Here is a 24,384-nt window from a genome sequence, read left to right on the forward strand (position 1 = left end):
TCTAGCAAAATGTCAGTCATGGTTTAATTAACCTCAATACCTATTCCACACATGTTGCAAGACAGCTGAAGTTAGCTGGAGGAAAACTACAATCATTCTGAATGATCTTCCTTTAAAATTGTGACCCATAGCTTAATGCATGCTCTTTGTGTTTTGCAGTACTCATGCCACATTTTCCTGGCTCATTTTCTTCACCAGTTTTAGATACATTTCCTCTATCCTCAAGTTCATAAGCCTCCTCTGTTCTAAAAAAGCTCAGCTGGTGAACTGGTTCCTCTTTACTAAGAAAATAAAAACAATCAAAAGAAAACTGTAACAAATTCCTATTACTACATCTACATCAAACATAGCTGAACCTATATATTACCATGAAGGTAATATTCAAGTTTTTATGTGGATGCTAGTTCCAATCCTCTCTAACATATTATAGACATTAATCCAATAATTTATCTCTCTATTCCCAACATTTTTTTACTCTCCACCTTATTTATTATTCCCATCAACATTCAAAAATATTTTATTTCTTTTATATATATTATAGCATATAATATATAATTAACATAATATGTAACTTATACACAACGTACATTTATGTATTTTTAAAATTTATTTATTTTAGTTTATTTATTTTAGTTTTGGCTGCATTGGGTCTTCGTTGCTGCATGAGGGCTTTTCTCTGGTTGCGGTGATGGGGGGTACTCTTCTTGGCCATGCACAAGCTTCTCGTTGCAGTGGCCTCTCTTGTTGCGGAGCACGGGCTCTAGACGTGTGGACTTCAGTAGTCGTGGCACACAGGCTCAGTAGTTGTGGCTTGTGGGCTCTAGAGTGCAGGCTCAGTTGTTGCGGCACATGGGCTTAGTTGCTCCACAGCATGTGTGATCTTCCCGGACCAGGGCTTGAACCCGTGTCCCCTGCATTGGCAGGTGTATTCTTAACCACTGAGCCACCAGGGAAGTCCCTTTTCCTGTATTTCTAATTTTATTTTTTTCTTCCAGTTTTATTGAGATATAATTCCCATACAGCACTGTATAAGTTTAAGTTATACAGCATAATTATTTGACCTATATACATCATGAAGTGATTATTATAATAAATTTAGTGAACACCCAACTTCTCATATAGATACAAAATTAAAGAAATAGAAAAAAATATTTTCCCTGTGATGAGAACTCACAGGATTTGCTCTCTTAATGTTCATATATAACATACAGCAGTGTTAATTACATTTATCATGTTGTATCTTACATCCTTAGTACTTACCTTATAACTGGACGTTTGTGCCTTTTGACTGCCTTCATCCACTCCTGCCTCTGGTAACCACAAATCTAAATATGAACTCTTTTTCTATGAATTTGTTTGTTTTTGAAATATAATTGACTTTCAATACTATGTTAGGTTCTATTAAACAATATAGTGACTCAGCAGTTCTACACATTTCACAATTATCTCCACAATAAGTCTAGTTATGGTCTGTACCCATACTTAGATATTACATAGTTATACAGGCACCTGTGGATCTGACCCCACCCACCAGTGTGCCAACACCAACTTTAGGACACCCTGGGCCCTGCAGCCAGCCATGACAGGAACCAACCCAGTGCACCAGGGGACTGAAACCAGCACTAGGGCCCCCAGGGTCCTGTAGCCAGAGATCCCAGGACATGACTCCACCCACTCACAGGTAAGCACTAGCCCCAGGACACCCTGGGCCCTGGCCCCACACATCAGCAAGTTGACATAGAGATCCAGGACCCTGGCTCAACAACCACTCACCCTAGACCCAGGTCTGCCAATCAGTAGGTCAGAACTACCCTCAGGAACCACTGGGTCTCTGTAGCCAGCCACCTTGTGACCCATCCTGCCCCAGAGGCCAGCATTCTCTGCACAAGGCAGAGCCTGGCAACCAACCAGACCCAAGCCAGACACACCTACCAGACCATTCACAGTAGTCATCCTACCATAAGAGAAGGACCCAGGCATCTCACATGGGGGCACCCCTAGAGCATATAGGTCTGGTGAATAGAGGGGAGTGTGCTGCTGGGACACATAATACGTCTCCTGCAAAAGGCCACTTCTCCAAGGTCAGGAAATGCAACCAACCTACCAAATACATAGAAATAAAAATAGAAAATTAGACAAAATGAGGTGACAGAGTAATATGTTCCAAACAGATGAACAAGATAACACCCCAGAAGAAGAATTAAATGAAGTGGAGATAGGCAATCTACCCTATAAAGAGTTCAAATTAATGATTATAAAGGTGTTCAAAGAACTTGGGAGAAGATTGGATAAACAGAATGAGAAGTTAGAAGTTTTTAACAAAGAGTTAAAAAATATAAAGAAGAACCAAACAGTGATGAAGAATATAATAATTGAAATGAAAAGTACAATAGAGGAATCAACAGTAGATTAGATGATGCAGAGGAACAGAAAAGCGAGCTGGAAGACAGAATAGTGGAAATCACTGAAGCGAACAGAAAAAAGAATAAAGAATAAAAAGAAATGAGGACAGTTTAAGAGACCTCTGGGATAGCATCAAGTGTACTAACATTTGCATTATTGGGATTCCAGAAGGAGAAGAGAGAGGGAAATGGGCATAGAATATATTTGAAGATATAATAGCTGAAAATTTCCCTATCTTGGGAAAGGAAACAAACATCTAGGTCCAGGAAGCACAAAGAGTCTCAAACAGGATAAACCCAAAAAGGATCACATCAAGACACATTGCAATAAAAGTGGCACAAATTAAAGATGAAGAGAGAATATTAAAAGCAGCAAGGGAAAAGTAAGAAGTTACACGCAAGGGAACTCATGTAGTCTATCAGCTGACATGAGTTTCAGCAGAAATTCCATAGCCCATAAAAGAGTGGCATAATATTTAAAGTGATGAAAAGGAAACATCTACAACCAGGAGTGCTCTACCCAGCAAGGCTTTCTTTCAGATTTGATGGAGAGATCAAAAGATTTTCAGACAAGCAAAAGCTAAAAAGGTTCAGCACCATCAAACCAGCTTTAAAATAAATGTTAAAGGGACTTCTCTAAGCAAAAAAGAAAAGTCCACAACTAGAAATATGATAATTCTAAAAGGAAAAAAATCTCATTGGTAAAGACATATATACAGTAAAGTAAGTAAACCAACCATGTATAAAGCTACTAAGAAGGTTAAAAGACAAAAGTAATAAAACCATCTAAATCCACAATAAGTAGTTAAGAGATACACAAAACAAAAAGATGTAAAATATGATGTTAAAAACAGTAAGCATGTGGGGTGGGGTGTAAAAGTGCAAGGTTGTTAAAATGCATTTGAACTTAAGAGATCATCAACTTAAAATAATGTATATTTATATATTGCTATATATAAAACTCATGGTAACCACAAACCAAAAATATCTATAATAGATACACAAAAAGCAACAGGAATCCAAACATAACATAACATAACATAACATAACTAATGGATCACTGAAGAAATCAAAGAAGAAATCAAAAGATACCTGGAGAAAAATGAAAACAAAAACATAACAATCCAAAATCCATGGGATGGAGCAAAAGTAGTGTAAGAGGGAAGTTTATAGCAATAGAAGCCTACCTCAGGAAACAAGAAAAGTCTCAAATAAACAACCTAACCTTATTTATAATGAAAGTAGAAAAATAAGAGCAAGCACAACCAAAGTTAGCAGAAGAAAAGAAGTCAAAATATCAGAATAGAAATGAATAAATAGAGAATAAAAAAATGGAAAGATCAATGAAGTTAAGAGCTGGTTTTTTGAAAAGATAAATAAAGTTGATAAACCTTTAGTCAGACTCATCAAGAAAAACAGAGCGAGGGCCCAAATAAATAAAATTGGAAATAAAAAAGAATTTACAACCAATACCATCAAAATACAAGGGACAATAATAAATTATAAAGAACAATTAAATATGCCAATAAAATATACAACATGAATTGGACAAGTTCATATAAATGTATAATCTTCCAAGACTGAACCAAGAAGAAATAGAAAATAGGAACAGACCAGTTATCAGCAATGAGATTAAGTGAGTAATAAAATAGCTCCCAACAAACAGAAGTCCAGGACCAGATGGTTTTACAGGTGAATTCTACTAAACATTTAGAGAAGAGGTAACTTTTATCCTTCTCAAACTATTCCAAAAATTTGCAGAGAAAGGATTGCTTTTGAACTCATTCTACAAGGGCAGAATCAGCCTGATACAAACACCAGACAAAGATATCACAAAAAAGAAAATTACAGACCAATATCACTGATGAACATAAATGCAAAAATACTCAACAAGCTATTAGCAAACTGAATTTAACAATACATTAAAAGGATCATACACCATGATCAAGTGGTATTTATCCCAGGGGTGCAAGGATGGTTCCATATCTGCAAATCAATGTGATACACCACATTAACAAACTGAAAAATAAAAATCATATTCTCTCAATAGATTTGGAAAAGGTTTTGAAAAAAACTCAACATCCATTTTTGATAAAAACTCTTAATATAGTGGGTTTCATGGGAACATACCTCAACATAACAAAGGCCATATATGGCAAGCCCACAGCTAGTAGAAAACCTGAAAGCATTTTCTCTAAGATTAGAAACAAAACAAGGATGCTTCTTCTCATCACTTTTATTAAACATAGTATTGGAAGTCCTAGACACAGTAATCAGAAAAGAAAAATAAGATCAACCCTAATTGGAAAGGAAGAAGTTAAGCTATCACTGTTTGCAGATGACATGATACAATGCATAGAAAATCCTAAAGATGCCTCTTAAAAACTACTAGAACTCATCAGTGAATTCAGTAAAATTACAGGACACATGATTAAATACAGAAATCTGTTGCACGTCTGTACACTAACGATGAACTATCAAGAAGTGAAATTAAGAAAACAATCTCATTCACCATTGCACCAAAAATAATAAAATACATAGGAATAATGTAACTAAGAAGATAAAAGATCTGTACTCAGAAAACTATAAAACACTGATGAAATAAATTGAAGATGATGCAAACGGATGGAAAGATATACTGGGTTCAGTATATCTTTGGATTGGAAGAATTAATATTGTTAAAATGACCATTCTATCCAAGGCAATTTACAGATTCAATTCTATTCCTATCAAAATATCAATGGCATTTTTCACAGAACTAGAACAAATAATTCTAAAATTTGTATGAGAACACAAAAGGCCTAAAGTAGCCAAAATGATCTTGAGAAAGAATAACAACGCTGGAGTTTTAATGCTCCCTGATTTCAATCCTACAAAGCTTCAGTAATCAAAACCATATGGTATTAGCACAAAAACATATACATAGATCAATGGAACAGAATAGAGAGCCTAAACAGGAACACACACTTATATGGTCAATTAATCAATGACACAGTAGGCAAGAATATGCAATACAGAAAAGATAGCCTAAATGGTTTTGGGAAAACTGAACAGGTACATGCAAAAGAATCAAACTGGACTACTCTCACGCCATGCCCAAAAATAAATTTAAAATGGATTAAAGACTAAATGTAAGACCTGAAGTCATAAAACTTCTAGAAGAAAATGTAGGCAGTAAACTCTTTGACATTGATCTTAGTAATATTTCTTTGGATATGTCTCTTCAGGCAAGGGAAACAAAAGCAAACCTAAACAAATGGGACTATATCAAACTCAAAAACTTTTGCACAGAGATGGAAACTATCAAAACCCAAAAAGGTCACCTGCTTAATGGGAGAAGATATTTGCAAACCATATATCTGATAAGAAGTTAATATCTAATACAAATAACTCATACATCTCAACATCAAAAAAACCCAAACAACCCAATTTTAAAAATGGACAGAGTACCAGAATAGACATTTTTCCAAAGAAGACATACAGATGGCCAACAGGCACATGAAAACATTCTCAACATCACTAATCATCAGGGAAATGCAAATCAAAACCACAATGAGATATCACCTCACACCCGTTGGAATGGCTGTTATCAAAAAGGCAGCAGGGCTTCCCTGGTGGCTCAGTGGTTGAGAGTCGGCCTGCGGATGCAGGGGACACGGGTTCATGCCCCGGTCTGGGAAAATCCCACATGCTGCGGAGCGGCTGGGCCCATGAGCCATGGCCTCTGAGCCTGTGCGTCCGGAGCCTGTGCTCTGCAACGGGAGAGGCCACAACAGTGAGAGGCCTGCGTACCGCAAAAAAAAAAAAAAAAAAAAAGGCAGAAAATACCAAGTGTTGGAGAAGATGTGTAGAAAAGGGAGCACTTGTGCACTGTTGGTGGGAATGTAAATTGGTGCAGCCACTATGAAAAGCAGTATGGAGGGTCCTCAAAGAACTAAAAATAGAACTACTGTATGATACAGCAATTCCACTCCTGGGTATTTATCCACAGAAAATGTAAACACTAATTTGAAAAGATATATGCATCCCTATGTTCATTGCACCTTTATTTACAAGAGCCAAGATATGGAAGCAACCTAAGTGCCCATCCATATATAAATGGATAAAGGAGACATGACATATCAATATTTCTTAGTCATAAAGAAAGAATGAACTCTTGCCAACATGGATGGCCCTAGAGGGTATCATGCTAAGAGAAATAATTCAGACAGAGAAAGACAAAAATACTATTTCACTTGTATGTGGAATCTAAAAATCAAAACAAATGAACAAACATAACAAAGCAGAAACAGACTTACAGATGCAAAGAACAAACAGGTGGTTGCCAGAGGGGAATTGGGTGGGGGAGGAAATAAATAGGTGAGGGAGATTAAGAGGTACAAGCTTCCAGTCCAAAATAAATGAGTCATAGATATGAAATGCACAGTGTGGTTAATTATAGTTATACCCACATATCCTTCATATATGAGTATATATTTTTGTCTGTGCAAATATCAGAAAGGTAGATAGCTACTACATTTGGCTTCCAAATCCAATCTGATTTCTATCCTCTATTCATAGCAAAATCCCTTGAAAATGTTGTTTAATCTTGTTCTCTCTAAATTCTTCCTAGAATTATCTCTTGAATATACTCCAGTCAGGCTTTGACCACATGGCTCCACTAAAACTCTTTGGAAAGCTTGTTACTAATAACATTCACTTTTCTAAATTTTATCACAAATTAGCAGTCCTGATTTTACTTTTCTGCTTAAGAGAAGCATTGATCCAATTAAATGATCTTTTCTGCTTGTTGCATGGTCTTTGGCTTATGGTATACTTTCCTGTTTTTTCTCTTATCAGTCTTTGTCTTCTAATTGATCTCTAAATTATCAAGGGCCCTAGTTTGGGGTCTATTCTTGGATTCCTTTCTCTAACTATGTTTATTCCCTTGACTTATTCATCTAGTCTCATCATGGCTTTAATTACCAGCTGGATTCAGTAAAATCCAAATTTTAAACATGAACCTCTCCACTAAATCCTAGTTGTCTGTATCCAGTGGTCTACCAGGTAGCTCCATTTGGATATTAAATAAGTATCTTGGACTGAAAGTATCCAGTCCAACTCTATACATTATCTCTACTTCTGCTTCTCCGTCAGTCATCCAAATTTCATTAAATGGTGATTCCTTCCCTCCAGTAATATAGTCTAAAATACTTTATGTAATCTTTGACTTACTGATTGTTATACACACATTCAAATTTTGTAAATCCTGTTAGCCTTGTTTTAAATATATTTAAAAAATTGATAATTTCTCAAAACACAGCTGTTACTGCTCTAGTCCAAGCCAGCATAGTGACTTGCCTAGACTATTGCAATAACTTTTAAGAGGTTTTAATGCGTTCACCTTTGCTCCCTGTTATTCTCATTAAAATATCTAAATTGGTCTATTTGAAATAAGTCAGATAATATCACTCTTTTTTTCAGAAGCCTCCAATAGCTTCTCATATCATTTGGAAATCCCTTTTATTACCTACACTGCTCTATATGATAGGCCATTCTTCAAATCTCTATTACCTTCACTTTTTCCTCAAATCCTACTATTAAGATCAATTAATTTCAACCAAATAAGATTTCACATTTCCTCCATCAATCCTTGGTGCTGGAAGATTTTCAATAGTGTATGTACTTTATCCATCTACAACTTTGAATGTACATTGTGAGTCATAAGTGTAGTGAAAACTATCACAAATCTTTGACGTACTAATTGCAGTTTCCAGCACTTTTGAGTTTGCTGAGAGAGTCCTTGATTGCCAACCTGAAGTCTATGTAGTAAGACTATTGATTTTTAACTATGTGTATGTTTAGGTTAATTGTTGAATTCTTTAGGTAAACTAAGTATAAATTGCAGACCACTATTCTTTTAATTACAAAATCTGAAACCAGATAAGAACTTAAACTGTGTACAGAACACTAGAGTTGACTTACTATATGGATATTTGCATTCAGTTTTGAAGTACACTGCATCTATCTGAATCATAGGAGGTGTGAAGCTACTGGGACAAAAATTTAAAAGAAAAAAAACATAATGCTAAAGACATAGTAGCATACTCAGTGATAATTTGAATAAATTTATATATCCTCTGATTGCTTAGTGAATTAATAGTTTGCTTATTCATAAATTAAATATCCTCTGAGACCAAATGAGAGAAATGGTGATAATTAAAGAGTTTCCATAGACAAATTTTATAGAAGCAGGAGGTTAGCAAGCAATAGAACTGCATACATTTCCTGTGTGTACCATAGAGAGATGTTGGATCTCCTTTTCCTATATTACAGAAACATGTCTGGCTGGCTCTTTGTTTTTTTTGTTTGTTTTTTTGTGGTACGCGGGCCTCTCACTGTTGTGGCCTCTCCCATTGCGGAGCACAGGCTCCGGACGCGCAGGCTCAGCGGCCATGGCTCACGGGCCCAGCCGCTCCGCGGCATGTGGGATCCTCCCAGACCGGGGCACGAACCCGCGTCCCCTGCATCGGCAGGTGGACTCCCAACCACTGTGCTACCAGGGAAGACCCTGGCTGGCTGTTTTGATCAGCATCTTGAGATAGCACATTGTGCTAAGAAGTATACTATTCTAACACCTTCTCATATAATTTACAACAAGCTGCCCTGTAGTATAATTATTTACTACACATCCCATACCTGCATATCCCAACACACAATTAGAAACTTGTTGAGGGCTGTTTCTTATCATTTTTGATTGTTGTAGCAAAGGTAATATAACTTCCCAGACCGTCTCTGCTTCTTGGCTCTCTGTTTACACCATGCCCCCCTTTAATGATAATGTCTGTAAATTTTTATCTCCTGATGATTGATACATATCAATGTAAAGATTCATCACAGACCTGTCTGAGCCATAATTTTGTTTTATTATAAAATAATATAATATAGAAATATAGGCTTTACCGTCTCTTTTAATGTTTTGACAAAGACCACACTGTATCTTTTCCTTTCTGTGGTTTAGAGTTGTATCACTGATTCATTTATTCCACACTTTGAAAGTGTCTTAATACACCATTTGGAGTTTGGTAAAAAATAAATTTTGTTAACATTTCCACCTTTCTTTCTCCTATGCATTATTTTATTATCTTGATAACTTAGATCCTTTCTGGAGAGTACCTTCTCATTTAATTGAAGACTTCTAAACTATAAAAAGTTTAGTTTGTATATGCAGTATTTGTTTTAATTTGTCTTTTCTTTATGAATAGATACTTTACCACAAAGCAAACAAAATCCAAAACCAAAACCAAACTAAAGCAGCTCACTGGATTTCGTGTATATTATACACAGTTTTAATTTTTAGCCATCTTTTAGAGGTAGCTTGTTTCTTTGTCTATGTAGCAAAATAATTTGATTAAACTGTGTTTTTATGTATTGTTAGTTTTTGGTGTTTATGTGCATGTATAATATAAAACGTTTCCAATAAATAAAGTGCTTTTTATTTAAAATAATTAGGTTAATTGCATAATTGTCAGACTGTAAGACAGCCTGAGAAGAGTTCAAAACACAGAGATAAGAAATATTTTTTATCTTCTTGAGCCTCCCACCTAAAATGAGGCACTGAAGTAAAGTATATGAGTCACTCAGCATAGCTCTGTGTTAAAAAAGGAGCATATATTTGCTATAACACTGCCAGTACATATGACAGTAATTATACACATTATTTTCATAACATTTCTTATATATCCTACGTTGTATATACTTTAATATGTATTTGAAATGATGTGATTTTTTAAAAGAAGGAAAAATATACACATACATTTCCAGGTACTATTCTGCTTTGTGGTATTAGTCTGATAAAAGCGATGCTGTTAATAGCGATGTGTTGTATACCATAAGAATTCTCATATATGTGACAAAAGTTGATCACTAGATGGTAAATGCATTGCATTTTCTGATGTTAAGTGTGGGACTAGTGACAATTTAAAATACTTGTTAGAACGTATATTTCCAGGCATATTAGATAAAAAAAGGGCTTGATTTATACTCTGACTTTAAACAATGACAACAGACAAAATTTATGTCATGATGGATAGCATATTGATCCATGAGAGGAGAGAACCAAATGACGTGACCCCTATGATTGGTAGAGTGTACTTTGTAGAGAGTTTCCAGGCTGTAGCACAGGGATGAAGAGTCTGACTCTTTTATTTGAGGAGACGGTGTTCTGAGTTTGAATGACTTAGGGTGCTAGAAATCACAGGATGGGGTACCAGAGAGGGAGAGCCCTGTAGAGAAGAAATTCACACAGATAGAGCTCCAGAGATCTTCAGCACTTTCCCCAAGAGCCTTTAGCTGAGTATTGATAAGTGTATGTGTGTGTGAGGAAACTATGCAAGGCCACAGAAAGAACTACTGGAATACTGAAGTATGTTGCTTCAGTAGTGTAGTCGAATTAGTCCTAAACTAAAGATTGCTCCCAGCTCGCCTAACAAAGTCTAAAAGCCTCAAAAGAATAAAACCGTTTTCATGTAACTCAAAGTATATAATTCACAATGTTTGGCATCCAATAAAGAATTATGAGGTATACAAGGTACATGAAAATATAACCCATAATAGGGAAAAAACCAAATCAATCAATAGAAACAGATCCATTGACACAAATAACAGTAGATAGGAACATCTTTTTTTTTATATATATATACTGCATATGTACTACAAGGTAAAAGGAAAGCAGGAACATAATACAGAGAAACATGACAAAGTAAAAGACTAAATCAAAATTCTAGAGATCAAAAAAATGTCAAGTAAAAAAGACATTGGATTGGATTAACAGAAGATTAGATACTGCAGAAGAAAACTCTAGTAAAATCAAAGACAGAAAAATACAATTTATCCAAATGAAACATAGACAGGAAGAAAACATACATATACTTAGAGCAGTCCTGTGTCTTTTTCATGCTTTGAGTGAGTGTTGGCCAAAGAAGGCTCAGAACAGGGCCCTTATTTGTCTCACTAGATAGAGCAAAGAAAGAATGTTCCCAAAATATTTTGTATTTCTTCACACTGTAGTTTTTCCCTTACAGAACATGTTGTAGGAATTTGTATAAAGATATACTGTAGGAAAAGGATAATAACTATTGTTAACATTGAATATATACTATGTGTCAGGCATTTTTTAAACATTTCATTTAACATTATTGTACTAATTGCTGTTGCATATTGTGCTTTTTGCTTTGCAAAAATCTTTCATTTGTCTCTAATTTGGACAAGATTGCCATACCGCTGAGACACTTGTTACTAACTACATCACTGATTATTAAAACATTTATCATGTATCTAGCACTGAGGCTACACAAACTTAAGTAATTCTAACCAGACCTAGGGAAAAGTAACAAAAGTTATGTACTGTGTATTAGGCAACTTGCACTGTGATAACTCTGTAAAATAATGAAAGCAAAACCTCAGGACTTTCAATACAAAAATCTATGGGTTTGTAAGTAGGCTGTAGCAGCATGCTCTAGACTTTAATTTGGGTTCTGCTCTGCTCTGTATGTTCTAACAATTGAGAAAATCGGATGAAGGAACATATCCCATCTTGGTTATGCTGTTTAAAAATTCCCATGATAAAATGTGTGATGTATATTTAAAACAAAGACTGGAGAATTGTATAATGAAACCCCACGTTCTATCACAGCCTCAGGCATTATCAATGTTATGCCTTTCCAATTCTAATATTTTTAGTATTGCACTTCATCTGTTTTCCAATTGGTTATGTTTGTTATAAAGAAAAACATTTTAAAATCTGAATTAAAAAAACATTGAACCAAACCTATGGCTTCTTCAAAGCTTTGAACCAATGGAGTCTATATTTTAGTCATTATGTTACTTCCAGAGCAGTATGGTATAATAATGTGATATCAGTATTCACAAGGTAAGTTCAATTATGTGCATAAATCACCACAATACACCTGACCATCTTATAATAAATGTTGAATAGGAAGAATTTCAGTGTATAATGTGCCTCATTCTTTCAGACTTCCTTTCTATCTTCTCATTTTTGTGTGCCATGAAACTAAATTTTAACTCAAGATAGGAGGTGACTTTTAGATTTAAGTTTCTTCTTGGCTTCTTTATCCCTTATTGATTTTTTAATAAGGAGCTTTCTTTCTTTGCTTATTTTCCATTATGAAGGATATACAGAAAAATTGGAAATTCAGAAACAATAGTGATCAACCTCTTTTTCATGGTTTCTTAACCTTGGGGGAAGCAATGACATTTTAAATGGATTGAAAGCCTACTGGCTTTCTACACTAGCCCCATACTTATGGCTTGAATTCCTATGTCCTGAGTTTTCTGAACAACACTCAAATATTTTGTTCTATTATCTTCATATTTTGTTCTGTTATCTTCATATTTGATTAAAATTGCACATACACTCAAGAAACAACAAAAAAATAAGTATCTTGTCATTCAGAGTCAACAACAGTGTTGCCAAAATTAAAATGATCAGCCATACTACAAGCACATTCCTCTCCTAATTTATTTGCTTAGAACTCCAATCACAATGAATGACCATAAGTAATAGTGATATAGACATGGGATCAGGATACTTAATACAGCTTTAACTAATATATACATTTTGGAAATGATACATAGTCATTAGAATCCACAAATTTAAAACCATTGAATAGTGACACAGAGCCTATGTCTGTATAAAGCCTACAAGACAAGGCTTTTGACACCAAAGTCATGGCATTTGAGCAGGGAAGGTACTTCTGATGAAGGGCAGGGTCAAGGATACAGTCAAACCATCCACAAACATAGTGGCAATTACAGATAAATTCAATATCTAGGGATTTGTTATTAGTATTATGGATGAAATAAAATATAAATCTCATTATTTGGCAATTTAATCATTTATATGTGAAATGTTTTATCATTTATTTAGTAATTTTGCTGTCCTATAGTAGCTTTTCATCCTAATTTTAATTTTGTTTTTTTTACTATCTTACATATTTTCATTGATAAAATATTATAAATATTTTATAACATTATAAATAAATAACTGGCATGTGGTTCAAGGAATCATGAGAAAAGTCTAGCAACAGTAATGCACTGTTAAGTAAGAAGATAGGAGAGGTGTCATTTCCCTTTGAGACAGAATGCCTTTGGACCTCACAATGAAATGGATATTGTGTAAACTCACATATTTATCTTTTAGATCTGGATATCAGATGTTTTGTGCCAATTTATTTGCCAGGTGCTGAGCTCTTTTCAAATATTCAAATCATTAATCTCCCTCATAATACTATAAAGGCTGTACTTTTAAACCCATTATACAGAGAGAGAAACTGAGGTACAGCTAAATTAAGTAGTTGACTCCAAGTTACAAAGCTTATAGATGGCGCGAACAGGATGTAAAGTTTCCCATTTGGTTCTGTAGTCTCTCGTCTTACCTACTATTAAGGTAAAGAAGGCAGCACGCACAGGCACCAATACAAAATATTCAGGTCATATTCTGAAAACCAGCATTTTGACAATTATCAGTTGGAATTCACCTTTTCTAATTTTTTTTAGTTAAAATATCTGAAAAGTTTATTCTGCTTTTGGTCTGATTATCATAGCATTTCAATTTCCAATAGTAAAGTACTGGGTATATGATATGGAATATAATGTATGCTGGTTATTAAAATATGATTTGTTATGGTCAAATGTGAATATATGCATATATATGTATAATTTTATATACCTACAGCAATCTACTAATAATAAATCAGATTTCCCATCCAGGGATCTGTGACAGAAACTTGAAAATATCCTTTTCCTCCTTTCTTTCATCACCAGCTCCCATCTAAACATTCACTGAATGCTGTGGATTCTTCCTCAGTATGTTTCTAGAATGCACTCACTTCTCTCCATCTCATCTACCTCTACCTTTTCCCAGAACACTATCATTGCAGTATGTTTCTTGGTGTTTTCTCTTCCCCTTTCAAAGTTATTCTCTACCCTGAGGCATGAATGATGCTCTCAAATAACAAATGCATTCTCCCTACTCCTTTGCCCGAAACCTTGCCTATCCTTTCCAGTTCTTTATAGAACACTCATTCTTTCTTTTGGCTTTAATATTTCCTAACATATAATTCACGTAGCATGCAATTTACCCATCAAAGGGTAAAATTAAATAAATTGCCTTTTAGTATATTCACAGAGTTGTGCAATCATCAATGCAATAAATTTGGGGACATTTTCATCACCTCAAAAAACAAGTCCCGCTCCACTTGACTGTCACTCCCCTGTCACCTTACCACCACCTGCCAGCCTTAGGCAATCACTTTCGTATCTATAGATTTGTCTGTTCTGGAAATTCTGTATAAATGGAAGCATTCAAAATGCGGACTTCGTTACTAACTTCTATTCACTTAGCATAGTGATTTCAAGGTTCATCTATGTTGTGGATTGTGTAAGTACCTCATATTTTTTATTGACAAATAATATTTCATTATATAGAAATAGTACATTTTATTTATCCATGCATTAGTAGATGGATATTTGTGTTGCTTTCACTTTTTGGATTTATTAATAATGCTCTTATGGACATTTATGTAGTACATGCTTTTGTGTGGACATAGATCTTTAATTCTCTTGGGAGTGTAATGGCTGAATCATACGGTAACTCTGTGTTTAACATTTTGAGTACCTGTCAGACATTTTATCAAAAGCACCTGCACCGTTCTACATTCCTATCACATGTGCACTAAAGTTCCATTTTCTCCAGATCCTATCCAATGCTTGTTATTACCTGTCTTTTTGTTCATAGCCATCCCTGGGGGCATGAAGTAGTATGGAGTTTTGGTATGCATTTTCATGATGACTAAGGATGTTGAGCATCCTTTCATGTTTTTGTCAATGTTCCTTTGACTTTTGAGGCTCTTTTGGGCATTCTTGTCTGTCTCTCCAGCCACTTCACATCTTACCTCTACTCCACCTTATATTGGATATGCCAGCTCTAGGGAGCTTCTTTCAACTCTTTGAACATGTCATTTTCCCCTCTAGTCCAGGCCTATGTAGTTCCCATTTCCTTCCTAACTTTCCTCCTATTTGCTTGGCCAGGGCTGACTTCATGGATATGTGACATGTACAGTTGCACAGAGCCCAACACTCAGCAGGGCCCTGCATTGGGTTTAAAGTGCTGCTGTGGTTGTCTTAAAATTCATAGTAACTTTTGAACAAAAGACCTCACATTTCAGTTTTCAGTGGGCCCTGCAAATTATGCAGCCAATCTGCTGCCTTACTTATCCTTCAGGACCCTGTTCAGGCAGAAATATCTGCAAGTAATTGTTCCTCACCTCTGTAGACTGTACTAGGTGTTCTTCCTTAATTTCATCTATGTCAGATGAAATTTATGATTTTCCTCTAAGCCTTTTAACCTTTGAGACTAAAGGCTTTGCCTTTCTTATCCATCTTTCTGTCCTCAGAACCCAGCATAGTGCTGGTCACATAGCTATGGTACAGTATGTAACTCAGCCACATAGTTATGGCCCAGGTAGTGAGCCATATGGCAAAAGGAATTCAGAATATGAACTCCAGGGCCGGACAGCCTGGGCATCCCACTGTTATCACTTATAAGCTGTGTGGGACCTGGGCAAGTTATCTAATGTTTCTGTGCCTCATTTTGCTCATCTTTAAAATGGGGATGATATTAGTCCCAATCTCATAGCACTATTAAGAGGATCATAGCAGTATTATGAACTAATAAATGTAAAATATTTAGTATGTATCTAACTATCACCTATTGTATGTGTTAGCAGTTATTCATTCCTATATTCAATTCCTATTTGTTGAATAAATTACTGACTGTATGTGCAAAGAGAAGAAAAGGGCCCTAGAGCCAGTGAAGAAACTACAAAAGTTAAGAAATTTTATTGGACATATTACTCTTTGTTTCATCAATTTACATTGCTAGGAGGAATGGTGATTGTACAAAAGTTTATTTCATGACATCAAAATAGGAGTACACTTAGGAAGGTGGGATCAAGCCCAGAGGAAAAAGACTTTAAAACTAAGAGTAAATGTAGAAATCTTAAAAGAGCAAGACAATCTTTCTGCTTAAATTTCTTTGCAGAAATTAGTGAATGTAATGAAACTTTATCATGATTTTGAGAAGTCAGTTTGGGTAAATTAATGCCAATAATGTTTGGAAAGAGTCTGTTTTCTTTTTTTATACATTTAGCAGTTATGCCTTGCTGCTACTGCTATGTATTTGAAGCTGTTTAATTTGCATTCAATAGAGATTTAATGCCATTGAAAATAATTCAAACATAATATATAATAAAAAAGAATCGCTCCCCCAAAACTGCATATCATACAATGAGAAAAAAATAACATTTAGTCAAAGGGTAAAATTTGTTGTGTGTCTGCATGTGTCTTGGGTCCTGCATGTGTTCTCTATCAGCCTGCCCAATGTCAGGAGAGCCCACGTTCTCACAGTCTCTTCTCTGCACCTACTGGGTTCTCTCAGTTCTCTCATAAGCCTTCTGGTGGCATATGCCCAGAATTCTCTGTACAACACTACCCCTCTTTCACCATTTCCAGATCCCAATCCACACTTCGGTTTAACAAGGAACATACCTCTGACTCTAACCCACCCCTCCATTAACACCCCCAAAATGAAACTGTGGTGTTCCCACATTGTATTTTTTTTAACATTTTTATTTTTTTTAACATTTTTTTTAACATTTTTATTGGGGTATAATTGCTTTACAATGGTGTGTTAGTTTCTGCTTTATAACAAAGTGAATCAGTTATACATATATATATGTTCCCATATCTCTTCCCTCTTGCATCTCCCTCCCTCCCACCCTCCCTATCCCACCCCTCCAGGCGGTCACAAAGCACCCAGCTGATCTCCCTGTGCCATGCGGCTGCTTCCCACTAGCTATCTACCTTACGTTTGTTAGTGTATATATGTTCATGACTCTCTCTCGCCCTGTCACAGCTCACCCTTCCCCCTCCCCATATCCTCAAGTCCGTTTTCCAGTAGGTCTGTGTCTTTACTCCTGTCTTACCCCTAGGTTCTTCATGACATTGTTTTTTCTTAAATTCCATATATATGTGTTAGCATACAGTATTTGTCTTTTTCTTTCTGACTTACTTCACTCTGTATGACAGACTCTAGGTCTATCCACCTCATTACAAATAGCTCAATTTCATTTCTTTTTATGGCTGAGTAATATTCCATTGTATACATGTGCCACATCTTCTTTATCCATTCATCCGATGATGGACACTTAGGTTGTTTCCATCTCCGGGCTATTGTAAATAGAGCTGCAATGAACATTTTGGTACATGACTCTTTTTGAATTTTGGTTTTCTCAGGGTACATGCCCAGTAGTGAGATTGCTGGGTCATATGTAGGTCTATTTGTAGTTTTTTAAGGAACCTCCATACTGTTCTCCATAGTGGCTGAACCAATTCACATTCCCACCAGCAGTGCAAGATTGTTCCCTTTTCTCCACACCCTCTCCAGCATTTATTGTTTCTAGATTTTTTGATGATGACCATTCTGACTGGTGTGAGATGATATCTCATTGTAGTTTTGATTTGCATTTCTCTAATGATTAATGATGTTGAGCATTCTTTCATGTGTTTGTTGGCAGTCTGTATATCTTCTTTGGAGAAATGTCTATTTAGGTCTTCTGCCCGTTTTTGTATTGGGTTGTTTGTTTTTTGTTATTGAACTGCATGAGCTGCTTGTACATTTTGGAGATTAATCCTTTGTGAGTTGCTTCATTTGCAAATATTTTATCCCATTGTGAGGGTTGTCTTTTGGTCTTGTTTATGGTTTCCTTTGCTGTATAAAAGCTTTGAAGTTTCATTAGGTCCCATTTGTTTATTTTTGGTTTTATTTCCATTACTCTAGGAGGTGGGTCAGAAAGGATCTTGCTGTGATTTATGTCATAGAGTGTTCTGCCTATGTTTTCTCTAAGAGTTTGATGGTTTCTGGCCTTACATTTAGGTCTTTAATCCATTTTGAGCTTATTTTTGTGTATGGTGTTAGGGAGTGATCTAATCTCATACTTTTACATGTATCTGTCCAATTTTCCCAGCACCACTTATTGAAGAGGCTGTCCTTTCTCCACTGTACATTCCTGCCACCTTTATCAAAGATAAGGTGTCCATATGTGTGTGGGTTTATCTCTGGGCTTTCCATCCTGTTCCATCCTACATTGTATTTTTGAGTTTATTTGTATTATATCTTAGAAGTAATATCTGTCTTCTTGGTTAATCTTAAATTCCATGAAGAGCGGAAGTTATTGTATTTTGCTCAGCTTATATCCCCAGCGCCTGGATGCTTATTGTGAAACAAGTGCACATATACAGAAAAAAATGTTGAGTAACTAAGTGACATGATCCACAATTTTCTCAAAAGGCCAAAGGGTTAATGACTCTAAAAAGGTTCAAAGACAAGAGTGTGAGGAAGAAGAAAGAAAGGAATACTGTCCAACTCAGATGTGTTGTGCACTACAATTGGATCCCAAATTTGACAGTAAATGTCTAGTCAGGTAAAGCCACAAAAAATAAACAGGACACATTATATAAATTCAAATGCCCAACAGTTAAAATTTACAACAAAATATTTATTTTTGAACTAAACTGAAGATGGTAGTTATCACATAGATATTTGATTAAGGGATTATTGAAAGGACGATAAACTCTATAAATAATTATTTTATCAAAATATTGAAATACTATTCAAGCAGTTCTTAAGCTGACCTTCCAGAAAGGCAAAAGATATAATATCAAGTTAAATTTCAGAGAGTCCTTCTGTAAAGGACTGGAATAATAATGTACAGTCAGACACTTTCTAATCATGTTAGTGCAGTGATAGAATCTGAAAATACTAGACGGAGAACTAATATGCCCATTAACCTGTCTCAATCAAATATCAGATGTCTTAAATGAATCTTCAGTAGGTAGTGAATCAAAGCCAAGATATAATGAATTTTCTTTCAGATATGTGTAATGCCTTTTTGTAGCACAAAGAGAAAGATGTCCTTTGGAATGTCAGAAATGAGGAGAAATGACTTTGGTTTTCTAGTCAATGCATATTGTGCATTATTACAAAGCCAATGCCAACTGTGAAAATGACTTACAATTTCTCAATGAATCACACACATTCCAGAAGAAATTCTATTCTTCCGGAATTTCTATTAATTTTAGATATATTATTAAAAACTTTTAAATAAAACCATTTTTACTGATAGCATGTTAACTTTACACACATGGATAGTTTTCCACAAGTCAAAAACCGTATCATAATAACAAAAGTACCTGTTGATTTTTAAGGTGGGTAAATTTACTTTTTAATGTGCAAAAGAACAATATTTTCCCTAATGAAAGAAGGAACAATTTGCTTCGCATCATTATTAATGTATCTTGCCACATTCTAATTAAGGTATTAAATGTCACGTTTTTAATCCATAGTAAAGTATAGCTGAAGGATTACATTTCCTTTATTCAATTATATGTACATTTCACTATATCTTAATTTGCTTTATAAAAATTTTAGAATGTAATGATTCTGTCCTAGGTACTAGTCCGGGTGACTTTCACACAAAGTACCATAAAAATATTCTCGCATTTGTACAACTATAATATCAAACTGCAGGATAAAATCTGAAGTTCCAGTAAGACTAGAAAAAGCAATGTGTCCCAAGAAAAGCACAGGGACATTATATCTGTATGTATAGTAGTCAACCAGGGATTATTTTGACTATAAATTGATATCTGGCCAAGAAATTGAAAGAATGATGGTAGAATACTGCCACGTAAATATGGAAGAGAGAAAGGAGGAAAGATTTGAGAAAGATGTGTGAAGGCTGCTTAGAAAGCACAGGACATTCATGACAATACAAATAATTCACATTAAATGGAATCCAAATTAACAATATCCAAATTGTAAACTGTGCTTAAACAGAAAGGTAATACCATATGGAAATCCGTAAACATCAGGCTAATGGATTGGGGTTTTACTTGGGAGGCAATACAATGTTATTTGTAATTATAGAGTATGAGGTCCAGGGATGTGAAACCTTCATAAAGTTGTTATGAGAAATAAAAGTTTGCTTTAAAAAAAAAAGACTTATTCTTAGTTACACAAGAAATAATTTCTGCAGCTGGAATGATTTTTTGCTAAGAGAAACATAGGAAATAACATAATGTTGAAGGCTTTTGCAGAGTCAGGGAGTCTTTTTTGGTCACATTCAGCCTGAATGTGATTGTTCTCTCTGAAATCCAGAGACGCCTGTCAATATCCTTCCAACTTAACAGCACAACTAAAACTGTAAATGGAGAGGCAGAGAGCAGATAGGTCTATGGAAACACAGTTGCTGAAAATTGGAAATCATAATGTCGAGAAAGATGATAAACTGAGATTTATCATTATTCAGAATATAAATAGATGAATAAATGTTCAGCAACTGATCCAAGACTGAGGACATGGTATAGCATGGGGCATGGGAAAGAATTAGTATCATTCATAGAAAGACAACTGGGAGAGGGCAGGTGATGCTGGGTAAGGCGTGATGTATTCATCTGCACATGCTAGTTTGAGATATACATCAAATGGACTTGCCCTGCATATGATATATCTAGTTATGTAGCTCCAGGGAAAGAAGGACCCTGGGTGGAGAAAGCGTGACTAGAGATCATCAGTGTAGATGTGGGCAGGGATAAGAGTGCCTAAGTGGATTGTATTGACTGAAAAGACACTAGAGTCCAGAACAGAATACAGAGGTCCCGAGGAAGAAAGGAGGCTGTAACCAAAACCAAACCCAAGGAAACTACAACCAAAACTGGGAGAAAAATCAGGATCATGTGAGTGTCTTGAAAGCCAAGGGAAGTCGGCACACAAGAAAGGAAGGATATAGTTCAATAGGATTTAATGATGAACAGAGTTGCAGTGAGATAAGGACCAAAGAATACCTATTTAGTTATGGAACAGCAGTTAGTTACCTTGTATAACAATTGTCCATTTTGCTTTTGGGTTTATTCATTCTGATTTTTAACTTCTGTGGATTCTTACATTTTGCTTTCTTTCAATTAAGTAAATGGGTTTGGCAACTGAACTTCTTCAAAATTGGCAGAAGAGAATGTCCTTCTGCTTGAAAACTTCACTTTACTATTTCTTTAGCAATACTTGGGAGGTGGGGAACATATTTTTGACATAGAAATCTTGATCTAAGTTGCATAATACATCCCTAATATGCTTTTGTTTATTTCTTTGTTTTTGAAGACCATTTTCCAGATAGTGAATTATGAGTGAGTGATAGGATTGTATAATGATTGCATTCCTATATAAAATTAAAAAGCAAAAAAAAGTAACCATATTGTGCCCCAATCAACATGTTTGAAAAAGAGCTTTAAGATAGTCTTTTAATATTAATAAAGGAAAATAGTTAAACATAATTTTAATAATGCAAAGTACACACATGCATTGAAATTTGTTCAAATCTGTCATATAGAAAATTAAACAACCATTATACTGTTTATAGTAACATACATATTTCAATTGAATGTATGATATACAATATTTTGTTGAACACTAAAACCTCAACTATTAAAAAGAATCAATTCAATAATGGTAGAGCAGATGTTTCCAATGAGTTATAAAGTGCTAAAAGTTCACTATATTTCTTGATAGTACAGAGTAAAATTCAATGAATAAACTATTCTTGTTTTAAATATGTGTGCTATAAAGGTATTTGATTTAAGAAAATTCTATAATTATGTTGCACACAATAATTCTTATTTGAAATATAATCTATATGTTATTGGATTATAAGCAATTCCTTGATTTGAGTCATATTTGTGGAGTTAAGTGATTAATAATTTCCATATTGTTTCCAATGACTTCCTAAGAATGCTGTGTTTTTAATAGTGTATCTATGATGCATATGGTACCAATTATGCTTATGAGCAATGCTGTTGCATTCATTCAAAAATGAAAACTATAAATTCCTCTTAAAGTCTTTAATTGTCATACATCTTGATACATTCTCCTTATTTAGTGAAATAGAAAACTAAAATACAGCAGGAATATCATTTTCACTGGTAGGTTTTAGCCAGAATTGAATAGGCATTATTGTCATTTTGCTATGTTTGTAAAGAACACAATTGAAAGACAACAAAATCCTTCCGAGAAGAACATACTAGCTTTATAAAAAGCAAAAAGCATAATAAATAAAAGAGGTTGATATAACTTATGTTTAAGTTTTTACTACTTACAAGTCAGTGTTCCTGTAAGCAAGTGGGCTGGTAAAATGGATTAGCTAAAAATAGTAAAGTATAAATAAACACTGCTTTTTTGAAATAAAAAATGAATACAGGTAAGAGTTTATTTTCATTTATTGTGTCTATGATAAATGCAATATGTTTCATCATCATTTTACACAAAATACGCATAAAATCTTTATTTTTCCTGAATCAATGTAAACAGAGCCCAGATGGACGTATCGAAGTCAGAGGGCAGCACAGAAGCTCATCACTGCATATTAAAGATGTGAAGTTGTCAGATTCAGGGAGATATGACTGTGAAGCTGCAAGTAGAATCGGAGGGCACCAGAAAAGCATGTACCTTGATATTGAATGTAAGTTATTTTCATTTTGTATGTTTATTAAAACAACTTTTCTGCTTTGAAAAACATGTATTTTTGTGGGAAAATCAAAATACAGTAGTTCATTTTGTAGTATGTAATGCATAACTTTAGAAGGAATGCAGCCAAAGTCAGTTATTAGAGACATCTAGTGGCGGTTATGGGAGATTTCACAGTGCTATATGTTTAATGGTCTTAATGTTGCTTATCCTGAAAATTGTGGCCTTTTATTACACAGCGTTTAACCCAAAACACAATGTAAACTGAATTATATTAGTTATAAGTAATTGATCAACATCACCTTAGATTTTTATCTGTTTATTCCTAATATTAATGGTCCTGTGTTTCACATATGTAGTGAGAATTTCATTTCTCATTTCAAGTTGTTTTGTTGAATTATTTTACATCCTCATAAGTTATTGTATAGTATTTAAAATACAGTACTTAGGATACTCTATTTTTCAAGGGCTGATTGCTAACAAACTATAAGTTGTTTTTTTGATCACAGATGCACTCCTCCTTTGCTGTTAAAGTCTTGCATATTGGTTTATTCAGCTTTTTCTGGAATTTCTCTCTAAGTAGCATTTTAACTGCATGCCACAAATAGTGATATGTTGTCTTTCTCTTGGCTTTCAGTTGAAAATATTTTCTACATTTCTTTGTGATTTCATCACTGGTCAATAGTTATTTATGAAGATATGTTTAGCTTCCAGATATTTATTGTTTTCATAGATATTTTGCTGTTACTTATTTCTAATTTAATACAGTTGTGCTTAGAAAATACATTCTATATGATTTTGATGTTTTCATATTTATTGAGGTTTATTTTATGTCCCAGCGTTATGATCTACCTAGTGAATACATAATGTGTACTTGAAAAACATATATATTCTGCAGATATTGTGCTCTATACATATACATTAGATCAAGGTGGGTGTTAGTGTTCTTTAATCTTCTGTGTCTTTACTGAATTTGTTTTGTTCTATTAGAGTGATGGTTGTTAAAATCCTCCACCATGATTGTGAACTTTTTTCTCTCTCTGTAATCCTGTTGATTTTTGCATCATATATTTTGAGGCTCAGTGACACAGTACACATTTATAGTTATCTTCTCTTAGTTTCCTATTGTCACTATAACTAATGACCAAGAATTTTATTGCTGTAAACAACACAATATATTATTTTAAGCTCTTGAGGTCAGAGGTTGGAAATGATTCTCACTGGGATAAAATCAAGTGTCCGTAGGGTTGTGTTTCTTTCTGGAAGCCCTACAGGAGATTCCCTTTTCTTGTCTTTTCCATTTCTAGAATCTGCCCACCTTCCTTGGCTTGCAGTCTCCTTCCAACTTCA

General features: G+C 34.7%; 1 protein-coding gene across 1 annotated transcript in view; it reads left to right on the plus strand.

The window, feature by feature from the left end:
• NCAM2 (neural cell adhesion molecule 2) overlaps positions 1-24,384 on the plus strand; it is a 215,734-nt gene that overhangs the window by 63,206 nt on the left and 128,144 nt on the right. Inside the window, exon 9 of the mRNA XM_073804651.1 lies at positions 22,879-23,029. Coding sequence (XP_073660752.1) covers positions 22,879-23,029 — 151 coding nt within the window. The remainder of the gene's footprint in view (positions 1-22,878; positions 23,030-24,384) is intronic.

The sequence above is a fragment of the Tursiops truncatus genome, chromosome 4 (genome assembly GCF_011762595.2).
Source record: "Tursiops truncatus isolate mTurTru1 chromosome 4, mTurTru1.mat.Y, whole genome shotgun sequence".
Classification (NCBI taxonomy): Eukaryota; Metazoa; Chordata; class Mammalia; order Artiodactyla; family Delphinidae; genus Tursiops; species Tursiops truncatus.